Source organism: Idiotropiscis lumnitzeri, chromosome 5, assembly GCF_059441095.1.
Source record: "Idiotropiscis lumnitzeri isolate Australia: NSW breed Sydney's pygmy pipehorse chromosome 5, RoL_Ilum_1.0, whole genome shotgun sequence".
In the NCBI taxonomy this organism is placed as follows: Eukaryota; Metazoa; Chordata; class Actinopteri; order Syngnathiformes; family Syngnathidae; genus Idiotropiscis; species Idiotropiscis lumnitzeri.
This window is the reverse complement of record NC_142395.1, coordinates 30,072,457-30,085,741: the sequence shown is the minus strand read 5'-3', so window position 1 is coordinate 30,085,741 and position 13,285 is coordinate 30,072,457. Positions and strand designations below refer to the sequence as shown.

Here is a 13,285-nt window from a genome sequence, read left to right as displayed (position 1 = left end):
AAAATAAGACGGGAGGAAGTTCCTCTATGTTGTCGCGAACGCTCGTTCCCGTTGACTAAGAACAATTGCGCTGGGAGACGTCGGAACTCACTGGCCGCTCACGAGCTTCTCACGAATGGTGGAGAAATCCATGGGCTTTTTGATGACTTTCTTATAGCCAGGGACCGACTTGAGGTTGACCGGTGTGAGGAAAGGCCAGGCGTCCTGATGTCGCTCCAGCTCAGCAAGGAGAACCCTGATCAGAACACACTTGATTACAACGACGCCACCTGCTGGACATCTGAGTCCATCTCGCTTGCTTTCAATTCAAATTGCAGCTCGCCCATTTCCGGGGGGTTGAAACGTCGCCACGGACCGCATGTGCCTGTCGTATATGGCGGATGTGATTTCTCACCCAAACTTTCAAATTATCCAAAGCGGAACACGTTGCATCAATCAGGTCACCAGAAGTCACTCACGAAAGGAGCTTCCTCTGCTGGCCATAGAAAAAAAAATGTTCGACAAGCCAAATAGGAACTAAGTTGGGCGAGCGGTACCAAATTCGATTTCTCCATCCAAGGGAATGGAAATCGCATTCATCTGTTCAGCAATAAAACTTTTATTGTAATGTAACATTTTAAAGAAAAAACAATCCTATCATAAATCAAAAGAATGTAGTGAATTAAATTGTTTTTTTTTATTGTACTGCGACTTGGGGCCAGCATAATACAGCTAAACACACAAAGAAGAGTTTTTCCCAAAGGATAAAGAATATATGCTTGGAGTACTTTGTTAGTCTATGTGCCGCGCCACCGTTGGTGTTCAACTATGCATCGTTAAAAGGTTAGGACACTGCCACATTGATGCTATTTCTAAAGCGATTCATGGCATTTTTGTTCGCATTAGGCGGCGCAGACGTGGATTGAAATACAAGAGGTGGAAAGCTTTGTTTGGTGTTTAGAGTAGAAAAAGAATTCAAACTTATTGAGTTTAAAAACATGGCAGACCAAGAGCGTTACCGAAAAGTGGCATCATTCATACTTGCAGCGTATGATATAAAAATGTCATTTGGACAAAATTGGAATTTGTATGCGTCAAAAAATCGACTTGATGGTGTGGCAGAAGCAAAAAAAAAAAAATCAATCCAAAGACCATTTTTGGCCACAAGCAAGCGGAAAGTGAATGGAAAAAAAACAAACGGAACCTGAGAGTTAGTTGAAGGAGTCCCGAAGAAAGACGTCCATACCTGCACAAACCCAAGTCCCGGTTGTTGTCTCGAGCAGTCTTTGCTCTTTTGACACAAACGGGATTCTCCCGGTTCGCTCCCGGCAGAGCAGCGACGCCGTCCTCGCTCTTCCGATGGCGACTGTTGTCTTTTGAGCTCTTCTTGGGCGTGCTGCCGCCGCCGGCCGGGTCGTCCTCAGACACGTCGCCGTTGCCAACGTGCTTCCCGCTCTTCTTGGCCTCGCCGCCTTTCTTGCCGGCTCCCGCGCTGGATGCGACCGGTTTGCATGGAGCTTTCTTGCTTTTGGGAGTCGGCCCACTGGCCTGGACAGCGGAAGAAACGACACCTTTCGTGACATTCCGCGCCACGTGGAGCGACATTTCTGCACACGAGTCGGGCCGCCACCTTAGCGGTGAGGCCAAATGGTCGCGTTCCAAGCGAAGCGCTAGATAGTAACGAGTCAATATTCGAGGTCGGACTCGTGGGCCCAAAGCGGCGCCGGCGGCGGAAACGACGACAAAGTCGTACGACAATCCGAGGACGGCCGATACCTTGGTTATGCAGGCCGGGCAGTACCAGTCTCCCTCGGGGATGCTGGTGATTTTGGGCTTGTGGCAGTAAGTGTGGCAGCCTTTGTCGCAGCCGTCGCAGAGCAGCAGGAGGTCCTCGTTGTCTCCCTTCCTGCACATCTGACAGTACTGAACAACGCGTGCTCCCGTTAAGAAAGGTTCTGGCTTGACACTCTTTGCGCAGCAGGCATGAGCGGCGCCGACGACCGACACGTCCGCATATCGGATTGTATTTTGCATGGGAATGCGAGTACTTGAGCTCACCACTTTCATGATGGAGCGCTCCCAAGCGATGGACTTCTGCAGCTGCTGGATGCACATGGCTAACTGGGCGGCGCTGCGCACTTCAGTCAAGGCTTTCCTCCACACCTTCATACCGTGGGCCACTTCCTCTTCGCCGCTGTTCGCAGATAAGAAGCAATGGCGACAGTGAGAAATGCCACCCAAAAACTCGCCGCAACGCATCCGACAAGACGGCAGAGCTCCCGCCGGACAAGCATCGACATTATTGCCGAGACTTTTTCACGTCAAGGGACATTCATGCGGAGAAGAGCGAACGGGTAAAACCTGCGGAAGTGAATGCGGGAGAGTAGTGGACCGAAGCCAAAGTTACTGATGCACAACACCATGCAGATGACACACAATGCCTGCGCAGGAAATACCACTCCCCCTCGGGGAAAAAAATGCACAAAATTAATGAAGAAAGAAAAGTGACAAGCCACCGAAAACACAACGAGGGGCCGTCAAGGACACCGTTCACGATTACCTCTCGCACAAACAATTGACGTGCTCTCCAACGCTCCAAATTTCCGTAGGCCATATGCAAGTGTGAGACAATTTCAGTGTTTCAGTCGTGCGTATGAGAGCGCAAGAGTCGTTGAGTCGTGTGTGTGAGAGCGCTGTGGTTGGGTTTGTGAGCCGGAGGGAAAAAAAAAAAAATTCAAAGAGTCTGAGTGGCGTGAAAATGACATTCAAATTTTGTGCGCCAGAGCATTTGAGTAGTGGCCGTAAGAGAGCCTTTCAGTCTTGAGTCAAGGACGAAATCTCAATCTCAAGTGTTTGAGAACATTTCAGTAGCCGGACCGATTATCAGGGCCAACATTTTGCCGATACTCTGCATCGGCCTTTTTAATAACTTTCATCAAAAGCCCGTTTATTTTGGCTCGCTGCGGCACACGAGTCTCTCTCTCTGTTGTGCTGGTGGCCCTGCCTGCAGAAGCAGCTTGGCCCGCCCACAGCACCATCTCATTGGTTCCTTGTGCAGTGAGCTGGCAGCCAATCAGCTGTCAGCTGCCTGTTTGCTTTTTCACCTCGAGTCACACGCACGAGAACAGACTTTGCCGAAATTTGAATCAATGTCATTTGACTACAACTCGCAACTAAAAGAAAACTATTTGGAGGTGTTTGTTTTCATTGATGCAGCTGAGCCTGGGAGCTCAGAACACCTTTAGTTAGACAAAGTTATTTAAGTCTATTTTCCTTGAAAATCACTAAACCTTTTAACATAACCAAGTCAAGTTTTGGAGATATTATTTTTCAAACTTTGACACCATTTTACCCCCTTTTTTTTTTTCACCCAATGAATATATCGGTTATCGGCCTCCATGACTACTAATAATCGGGTTCGACCCCGAAAAAAAAAAAGCCATATGGGTCTATCACTACATTTCAGTACTGTGTGAGAGCATTTTAGTAGCATGTTAATATAAAAAAAAAATCCAAATAATTCTAAAGAGCAAGAGAGCCTTTAAAGCTTGAGATTGTTTAGGCAGTGGGCGAAAACCATTTAAGCCCGTGTGAGCATTTCACTTTCGGGTGTGAGTGTAGTGTGAGCGTGAGAGCATTTCATGAGCGCGTGTGTGTTCTCGGTGGTGCGTATTAAGTTTGAGAATCGGATGAGTCCAAAACGTTCCATGAATGTGGACGAGTTTCACACGGACGGGTTTGCGAGGCAACAATGAATGACGTATCCCCGGTGGCCCCTCGGCCGATACCCTCTACTTTGGCGTCATATGAGAAAGCACGCACACGCACACACAGAGGAGAGGGTCTTAACGTGAGAGCGGGAGGGGGGAGCTTTCGGTAGGAGAGATGACCTACCCTTCCCTGTCAGCACTAGCGGATGGTGCGGGGGCAGGGACGGTGACTGTACCCACATTATCCAGCCTGATCTGAATGGTGGTACCTAAGGGGCTCCTCAGGTACCTTCTCTCGATGTTGCGCTCCAGATTGGCCAGACGGGTCACTGCTATGTCCAGAGGGTTGTCTGGGTGACGCATCACCCCGCCCTTCTCCCCCCGTTCCTCGGGATGGTCCTTGTCTGCCCCGTTGGACGCCGAGGACGCGGGGCCCGATCGGGTGGGGGGCTTGTGCTCGTAATACACCAGATCTTCCCGCTCGGACTGAGGATCAGGATGAGTCCAGCCCTGCGCCGGGAAATCAGGACACTCGCTATTAAATATTAAAGTCACGAGGCACCTTTTTTTTTTTTTGGCAGCGGGTCATTCTAGTTAGAATACTACATTTGATGTGGAAAAGCGCCTGAAAGTTGGGCAACGTCAAATCTGTTTGAAAAGAGGCGACTTGTACATATTAGAGCTCAAACTGGCACCCAAAAATCTCGTTGCAGGCGCGAGCACGACATTGATGGTCCTCAGCCCTTCATTTTCAAACAACCAATTGGCGCTTTCCATCTGCACCGGGAGCGCCACGGCACTCCTTTTTTGGGGCACGCGACAAACACGAACGCCACATTTCTCAACATACTGGAAAGGGAAGTTTTTTTTTTCGCAACCGTCGTCACGATTATGCAACGAGGATTTTGGGTGCAAGCAAGTCACTCTTCTCCTGTTGCTGGTTTCGCTTTTTGTCAAAATACAAATCATACTCCGGAGGAAATTATTTATGAGATTTACCCAAAAATACAATAAAGATATCCTTCGACTTAAGATGTCCTCATTTTCACATGATCCATCAAACGTTTCACTTTTTTGAAACGAGATCATTTTATATCATAACGTGCCGAGTTTCACACAAAGTGCTCAACCTTCAAGAAGGCATCCTTATCACACGGCCTTTTTTCTTCTCATGTTCCTCATCGACTCACCTTGACCTGCAGGCTGGCGGCGGTCACCTTCCTTTCCAGTTCTTCCACCTGCTGAAGCACGGCAATGTCCATTTCCATGGCCTGCTCCTCCACGCACCAGCCTCGGACCGACTCCGCGCTGACCTGGCTCTCCTCGAGCTCTCGCAGCTCGATCATGGCCACTGCGTGGATGCGCGCATGTCCGTCGGTCATGTGAGAGACATAACTTCGATTGGCTTTTCACTCAGGCAATATTAGAAGTCCATCTTGGCGGAGGATAAAGAAGACGTGCCGGCGAGTGTTGTTCTTATTTGTAGGCAGCGCGGTTTACGTTCCGATATTTGTTTGGGCGCCGCTTGCAGTCGACGCCGTGAGATTATTTGAACAAGTGCAATAGAAATCTGTAATGTGATTTTTGTGTTTCGTTTGACACGAACCTTCAGCGGGAAATTAGTTGCTCTCGGTTTTATTTGAACGTTGATAGTCAACTTGAAGTGGGCCGGCTCAAGAAAGCGCCGGCGCCGTTTTGCAGCACTTACCATCCTTGTGTTTAACGCAGACTTGTGGGATGATCTCCATATATTTCTGCACCTGCCGCTGGAGGCCTTTTTCCCGGATCCCTCGGCTGTGGAGCGCAAGGACCAGCGCCCGAAGCTCCTCAATGTCAGATATTCGCCACCAACCGGTCAGCATATCTGACGGACATCAACACAAACTGCGTGTCCGACGTGATCATCAAATCACGTTTGTGTGACTGCAGCGTTTCATTCGGCCAGCTTTCGGGAATATTCGTACATTTTCATGGCCAGAATCCGCATACGGGTTATGTCATCCGACAAGGATCCAAATCGACGTTTTCAGAATCGGACAAATGCGATCGAACGCATCGGGATGCTTTGATCTCAATCGGATCAAGTTGTTGGAATCTGTCGTGCTCGCGTATGCCATCTTATGTTCCCTTTCTTTCTTCTATTCTGCACACAAATTGGCCACGAACGTCCTTATTTGCCCGTATTCTGGTTCTGGCCATGATGAAGCGCACGCAAGACGGCATTCGAGCGGTGACTCGAAATTGAAACGATGACTCGAGAGGACCCGACGAGACAAAAACATTCGGGGACTTGATCTCCGCCATGAGGCAACATTTGACCGTTTTTCTCGTCACATAGATTCTTACCCTCCGGGATGGGCCGCGGTGTGAGGTGGTCCAGAGATTTTGGAATCTCCACGGCAGGAGGGGAGGGCACGGAAGAAGCTTTCTCGATACGAGGTAGAGGTGATTCGCTCTTACTGGACACGCTCGCGGCCGTGTTGCCCTCCACCGAGTGAGCCAACGCGGTGCTCGGGCTGCCGCACAGAGGCAAGCCGGGACTCGACCAGCTCCCCAAAGACACTCCCAGGAAAGAAACGCCCGACTTTGCCTGAGAAGAAAACACAAAGGAGGATTTGGGCATTTTGGGGATTGCCGCCATTCACAGCACCTGGACACCTGTCGTGACTTTCCGCTGACATGAACGATGAGTGCCGTCGAGTGCCTCGTTGTTGTGGCACGGAAAAGGAAAAACCCGGTGATGATGCGTTGGGATATATTTCGAGTCACTGCGGGCCTTAAGCGAATACATTTTTGCAGCGTCAACATCAAGTGTTGCGTATGCGGAGGCATTTGAAGCAGTGGCCGGCCGTGCATTTCCCACCTCGGCTACTTAGTCCGACTTGACTGAATCCCCTTCGAAATATGGTCATTTATGACACCGCGGCTGGACAAACAATACACACAAACGGTGTCGGACAACCTAGCTTCTCTTGAAAACGGCCTCGCAAGTTGATCTGCAATTAAATGCTCCCTTTTCCCTCCTTCGGCCATTTTGGTGGAATAAAGCAAAAATAAACATTTTCGATTTTCAAACGGTCGCCAGCGACGACTTCCGGGTTTTGTTGATTCCGCATGGCGCTGCCCGCTGGCAAGCGCGTATCCAATCACATCACCTTCAATGGAAGGCAAGCGAGAAGTAATGTAATCTGATTGGCCGTGGCAATTTTCGAGCAAAAAGCCGCCAAAGCATGACCGTACCTGAAAACCTCGGAGGAAGAGTGAAAAATGAAATCTGCCTGGTGACACCAGCAAGCTGAATTCTGATCCGATAAAAACTCTAAAAAGAATACCATCTTCATTTCGGTATTTCAGAGAAGGCCTTGACCGACTACCACTGTTAGAAAGATACAAGTGGCATGTTTTTTCTCGGTTGTATCTGAGAGCGGAGACAAAGGCTTGATTTTTCAACAATTTCAACTGCCAAATGCGGCCGTTTTGTAAACGACGGTGTATTTCAACTTCAATTCAGACACTTATTTACGGGTACCGGTTCCCTTTTAAGCGGCAAACTTCAATCATGCAAATTAATTGATTCCCGTTTCCTGCGGAAAACGTGCAACCGCGTCTCCAGGCTGACCTGCAGTGCCGAGAGCGGGTAGGCGAGGAGGCCGGCCGGGTGGTGCGGGCTGACCGAGGCCGCCGCCGCCGCCGCCGCCGCCGACGGAGTGAGCGGGAGCGCGGGTGACGCCGGAGGAGATCTGGGCTTGCTGGGTGTGGAGGACGCCTGCGGAGTGGCATCAAGTGCCCCGGGAGGGGTCGTGGTGAGGGAAGAAAGGTCGCAGGGGTTGCGAGGGAGCAGGCTGAACCAGTGTCCGCTCCTCTCCGTCAGAACTCGAAGCAGCTGGTCGTTGGGCTGGAGGGAGAGTTGTTGGGACGGAGTTGGGGAAGAGGCCGGAGGAGAGTTTCCCGGGCTTTGACGCGGGGCCGAGGCGGAGGTGGAGATCGGGCCGGGGACGTCCGAAGTGTCGTGACCGACAAACACGGCGGTTTTGGTCACCGACGCCTCGGCCGTATCTCGAGAGGGCGAGTATGACGTCGCCACCGTTTTGGCAACGGGAGAACACGTACGGTTGCCATTGTGTCCAAGGTGAGGGCTCCCCTGGTCCTCCGCCTTGACCGTTTCTCGGGGAACGTCCGCACACGCTTGGGACCCGTAAGCTCGTTGTTGGTAGAAGGTGCTTGGAGAGTCCTTCCTGTCTCGGTGCTCATTCTCCTCTTCCTTCTGTTGTCGCAGGCCAGAATGTGAGGCGGCTTTGTCCTTCTCCAGTTCAATCTCCTGAGGTTCATCTTTGACCTCGACTTCCTCCGCCGCTCTTCTCCGCCGCTGTCGCTCCTCCTCGAGTTCCTCGGGCGCTGCGTGTAAATCAGACAATGTCACAAGTCCAACTCACATCTTTTTTTCTGGAAACCATTTGACGCAAATGTGATAACGCTTCCAAAGGGTGGGGATTTGAGGATTGTACCTTTGGGCTTGGAACTCATGAATTGTTTTTTTTTTTTTTAATTCTTATTTACGGGAATGAATCCTACAACTTGGAGTCAACACAATCCCAAATGCATTTCATAATTGATCACTTTTTACACGCACGTGGAATTTCAAGTCATATTTTTAGTTTCCTAACGAGGCTATTAATGGCTTACTACAGTGTAATAAAGCAAATGAATGAACACTTATTTTAAGAAGCGGATTTTTTTTATTTTTAATGGAACCAGGCAGAAGCAGGACAAACAAAACAAAAACCAGGAAATAAAAAAAAGTCATAATCACAAGCTACAGTACTTTAGTTCTGGTGAGATATTATCTTTTAATAATGAGATACTAAGTCATAATTACAAAATGCAATCTCATCATGAGATCATGCGTAATGATGACTTTGGTCAACCACCAACAACAAAAGTTGGGCGCGAGCTTTGTGTTGCCGTTGCTGCGATCTGCAGGAATCTTTTGGAAGATATTGTGGAATTAATTGCATGACAAAATGTCTCAATTGAGAAACATTTCCTATTTGTTTTTATGTAGCGCTACAACTCGTTTTTGTAAGGATAACGAAAAAAAACGGAGAATATCTAAAAATGTCTTCCATCCTCCACATTTTACGCAGCTGACAAGACGTGAAAATGTTTCTATATTACAAAAAAAAAAAAAAGAAAATGTAAATGGCAGTAAAATCCAAGAAAAAGTGCCAAGAGGCCAACAGTGTCTCTTGTGTTACCTTCTCCGCTCTCCATGGCTTCAATGAAGACGCCTCCACAGTGAGGAAGGACCCAATATCGACGGCGGTAACGATCTTGGCCGTACATCATCGAGCGCAGGGAGTGGGAGATCTCGAACAGCTTTCTTCTAGTCTGGTGATGTTGCTGCAGTTGGACAGAACATTCCATGTTTTCTTTTCTCAAGGACGTTTTGCAAATGAACAGCGTCTGGATCATGATGTCATGTTCACGAGAACGCAAACAAATCATTAACCCGAAGAGAGAAAGCTCTTTTTAACACCAAATGATGTTAGCGATGGAGGCGGGAAAGGAATTGAAGTCACAATACCTTCGCTAACTTCTCAATCTGCTTTTCGAGCTCCTCCACACTCGTGGCCTGGTCAACTTCATCCTGACACAACACAAAACAAGTTACTCTCCAAAGCTATTCATGCATCTATTGAGTCATTTGGAGTGTGTCAGCTTTTTCTTTTCTTTTTTTACCTCATCGTACGTTTCCAGTTTTTTAACCTTCTTAAGGTCATCTTCATCCTCATCTTCGTCATCGTCTGCCGGATCGTCGCTGTCGTCGTCGTCGTCGTCGTCGTCGTCGTCGCTGTCGCCACCGAGTTTCCTCTTGCGTTTGATCGCCGAAGACGGCGTACCGAGACACGGGTTCTCTTCCACGCCCACGCTGGCTTCCCTTTTCCCGGTGCGTTTGGCATAAATGGTTCTCAATCTGGATTGGGAAAATAAAAAAATTAAAAAAGAGAAAAAGGGGGGTGAGGCTTAAATGGCCTCGCGTTGTAAAACATTCTCCACGTCCCCCCAAATGGATCCATTCCAACTTACTTCTTAAGTTTCCCTTCCATGATCATTTTATCTTTCCTCATGTTTGCCATCTGATCCAGGTTCTTATCAATTTCACTGCAAGAAAGGAAGCAATCCATTTGGAGAACACACACAATTTGCCGCATCTTTCTCCAACATGGCGCAAGAGAGCAAAATTGCCGAGGACGATCACTCGTGTGCTTTTCTGTGATTCCGTGTCGCCGTTGCCACAAGCGGCGTCCTCGCAAACGTTTACGGCTCAACGGCTCCTTATTAGAGAACAGCAAGTTATTGAGCCAGGGTCACGTGGGGCTTTGGATTCCCAAACTGAAGGGATGCGCTACAGAAACCTCAATGGGAATAAAACCCAAACGGACTTTCGTTTGGAATCAAAGGAGTGCGATATGGCTTTTGCCATGGAAGCACTTGTGTCGGAATAGCCGTCGGGTCTGCACGTGTTCTGTGATGACGGAAAGGGAAGAGAGAGAGAAAAAAAGAAAAGTGTCCTACCAGCCCTCGTCTTTGACGGGAGAACTTGTTTTGAACTTCTCATTTACATAATCAAGCTGTCGATTTCATCAAAGTTTGAAAACTGTCCGAAATCGACGAGCAAACTCCATTTTGAGCCGCGCGTGTCACATGGCTGACATCACGTCACAGTTCACCGCATTTCCAAGGACAGCTGAGGTCAAAGTTGTGTTGCATCAAGCGTGCGCTACCTGATCACAACTTTGCTGCAAGCCAGCTCGTTGGCGAGGAATCCCAGGATGGAGGCTTTCTGGGAAGGCGTGTGGGCCTGGAACGCTTTGGTCTTCAGACTGAGGGCCAGCGGGGCCAGATCCGTGTTGGCGCAATGGGCCCCCATGTACATCTGCAGCACCTCAGACACGTTGTCCCGGTTGATGCCCACGTTGGTCACATGGTCCCCCAGCATGGTCTTCGTCTAGCAGAGAAGACGACGTTTAACATTTGCCATCGGGACCGTTCATTTGTTGCGCAATTACGACCATTTTTTAGTCGGTCAACTTTCCATGGCAGTTGAAATAATTGATCAAAATGAACAATAAAAAAGAAACATTGACAACATTCCAGAGTGGCTCTTATCAAGAAATTCAAACATAATTCGCAAAATATATCTTTGTATAATCCTGAAATGTTTCCACGAGTCAATTTCAAGCAAGTCCGGTAGAGACTTGAAAAGAAAAAATGTCACGCGCTTGCGGGCAAGAGAAGAGCTAGCGATCAAGTTTCTCAAACGCCCCAGTTTAAAGTCCTTTCCCATTCAATTTGAACTGAAATTCGTTCGGCAAATGCATCAAACGGTTTCACAAAATCTATCTGGAATATTTCAAACTAGGAATGTTCTTCACATTTGACAAGCACAGTCACTCAAATAAAGTCACATGACAACATGGTGTAAACAATGGCGCACACAAAACTGAACGGACCTTATGTCCAGGGGGCAAACCAGGATCACAGACCGCCAGCGAGAGTAGTTTGACCACAAGATCTTGGACCTGACCCATGCTGTCACCCACGTTGAGCAAGCCCTCTTGCAGCATACCCAGCGTCGGGACATCCACAGTCAGGTCGAGGCCCAAAACCTTTCCGAATCCTCGCAAGAACTGCATCAGCATCAAACAGTCGGACACGGCCCGCCCCGGAAGGATCAGCCCGGGAATTCTGGAGAACTCAGGAAGATCCTGACCAACACAATGTTTCCTGTTAGGTTCAAATCAGGAAGATTCGCTCATTTGGTCGAAAAATGGACCCAATGTGGTCCGATTAGTACCTTGCATTTTATGTAGTACCAAAATTAGCCACTTGAGGGCATACACATAAAAGAGACGACACAACATCGCTCCAAGCACGGAAAGACGTCACTCAAATCTTTAAGCACGTTGGCTACCTTCTGATCGGACAGGCACATGTCTTCGTTTGGCTTCTTCAGCTCTCTCGCTATTTCCAACTCTAGCCTGCGTTGCTCCAGCTTGCGCTCTTTGTTGAGACGCTTCTCGTCCCTTTTTTCCTGCCGCAGGCGCTCGCGCTCCTGATGAGTTCCGAGTGAGCAGAGGCATTTGGGAGGAAAAAAAAAAAAAGGATTAATACACGATCGGGTGTGTACGTTTGTTTTGGTGTGTGTGTGTGTGTGTGTGAAAGCAGACAAGTGTTAGATTGCAGCTACGCATTCAAAGGAGAAGTGCTTGAGGGTCACAATCTTAGGAGGGAAAGAGTGAAGAACAAAACGGGAGACTGTGGGGAGGCGACGAAGGAATAATGACTTCCTGTTTTTATGGCGTGGCGTCAGGGTGTCCAAACTACTGCCCGGGGGCCATTTGCAGCCCATCTTCCTTTTTTAGGGGCCCACATCAAACGGAGGGGCGCGGTGGAAAAGGTGTGAGAATTTAAAAACTACTTGATGATGAAAAGGGTTGATGGAGATTTTTTCTTAAACTAATGACAATCAGAAGCAAACAGATTTAGCAGACGTGAAAATAGGTTACATATGTTTTGTTTTTTGAACGTTTTGTTCAAAAATGGATCACTGCATTTCGATGGTGCTGAAGAAAGTAGTCAACTAGGATTGAACATGATTTTAGGATGATGTGTTGATGTTGGTACGCAGAGCAACTCAAGCAAGATGGCCGTTTTTTTTTTTTGCCTGGAAATGAGTGACTTGGGAGACGCGTCGATTTGGCCGGACAACTATAGAAATGTAATTTTCCAGATTGACCGTGTTTAGCCTGGGAAAAGGTTTGGACACCCGCTGTGTGTGTGTGTGTGTGTGTGTGTGTGTGTGTGTGTGTGTTGGTCTTTTCATTTTTCAGCCTATGACTACCTCGGCTTTCTTGCGAGCCTCAACGGCCTTCATCAGCATTACATGCTGCCTCCTCCTTTCTCTCTCCTACAGTGGCAGAAAATAGAGGCACATTACAACAACAGGGACAAACTGCAACTCGCCGGACATTTTGACGTTGGATTAATATGATCGCAATTCATTAGAGGCACCATACTTGGAACAAAGACAAAACGATGCTTCACATGTATACACTGTCACATGTATGGTGGAAGCATTAACGTGAAGAGTACAGTCGTACGATGACAACCAAAAAGCAACACATAGATGCGATACGTAGTAGATGTGATGACAGGCTCAAAAAAAAAAAAAAAGAAGCAGCTGCAATCAGTGACGGCGCATCGAAGCTAAAGCGGATAGAATACAAGCCACAAAATATCGCTTGCCAGAAGATAATATATCGTATGAGTCGTCGGTGACATTTATTTGACGCTTTGCTAATAATATTTAGCGGAGAGGACGACAAAAAGGAATGATGAGCTCCAAACAGAGCAGTTCCACTCGAGTGGATTTGGCAGCTTTAGTATTAGCACAGTGTGAGACTGCGGAGGATGAGACATCTATTTTGTTCTCTGGTGCATGATTCATTCAAAGTCTCCCGCAAAGGGCCACGAGAATCACCGGTGACCGGCTACCATTTGATTTCATCTCTTCGGGTTTTCCCATCGACAGT

The 13,285-nt window shown here is 48.2% G+C and overlaps 1 protein-coding gene across 10 annotated transcripts in view; it reads right to left on the bottom strand.

Moving 5' to 3' along the window:
* baz2ba (bromodomain adjacent to zinc finger domain, 2Ba) overlaps positions 1-13,285 on the bottom strand; it is a 79,804-nt gene that overhangs the window by 2,139 nt on the left and 64,380 nt on the right. For 5 of the 10 annotated variants that reach the window (XM_088295624.1, XM_088295627.1, XM_088295629.1 and 2 more), the window contains 17 exons: positions 12,595-12,660; positions 11,665-11,805; positions 11,204-11,458; positions 10,475-10,698; positions 9,777-9,851; positions 9,429-9,663; positions 9,274-9,336; positions 8,945-9,089; positions 7,309-8,084; positions 6,036-6,279; positions 5,398-5,553; positions 4,880-5,040; positions 3,874-4,199; positions 2,038-2,173; positions 1,756-1,902; positions 1,226-1,527; positions 92-235 (listed from right to left, as the gene is read on the bottom strand). In XM_088295624.1, coding sequence (XP_088151750.1) covers positions 92-235; positions 1,226-1,527; positions 1,756-1,902; positions 2,038-2,173; positions 3,874-4,199; positions 4,880-5,040; positions 5,398-5,553; positions 6,036-6,279; positions 7,309-8,084; positions 8,945-9,089; positions 9,274-9,336; positions 9,429-9,663; positions 9,777-9,851; positions 10,475-10,698; positions 11,204-11,458; positions 11,665-11,805; positions 12,595-12,660 — 3,596 coding nt within the window. Of the gene's footprint in view, positions 1-91; positions 236-1,225; positions 1,528-1,755; positions 1,903-2,037; positions 2,174-3,873; positions 4,200-4,879; positions 5,041-5,077; positions 5,554-6,035; positions 6,280-7,308; positions 8,085-8,944; positions 9,090-9,273; positions 9,337-9,428; positions 9,664-9,776; positions 9,852-10,474; positions 10,699-11,203; positions 11,459-11,664; positions 11,806-12,594; positions 12,661-13,285 lie in introns of those variants that run through there. The other 5 variants (XM_088295630.1, XM_088295632.1, XM_088295634.1 and 2 more) reach the window with 3 other exon arrangements.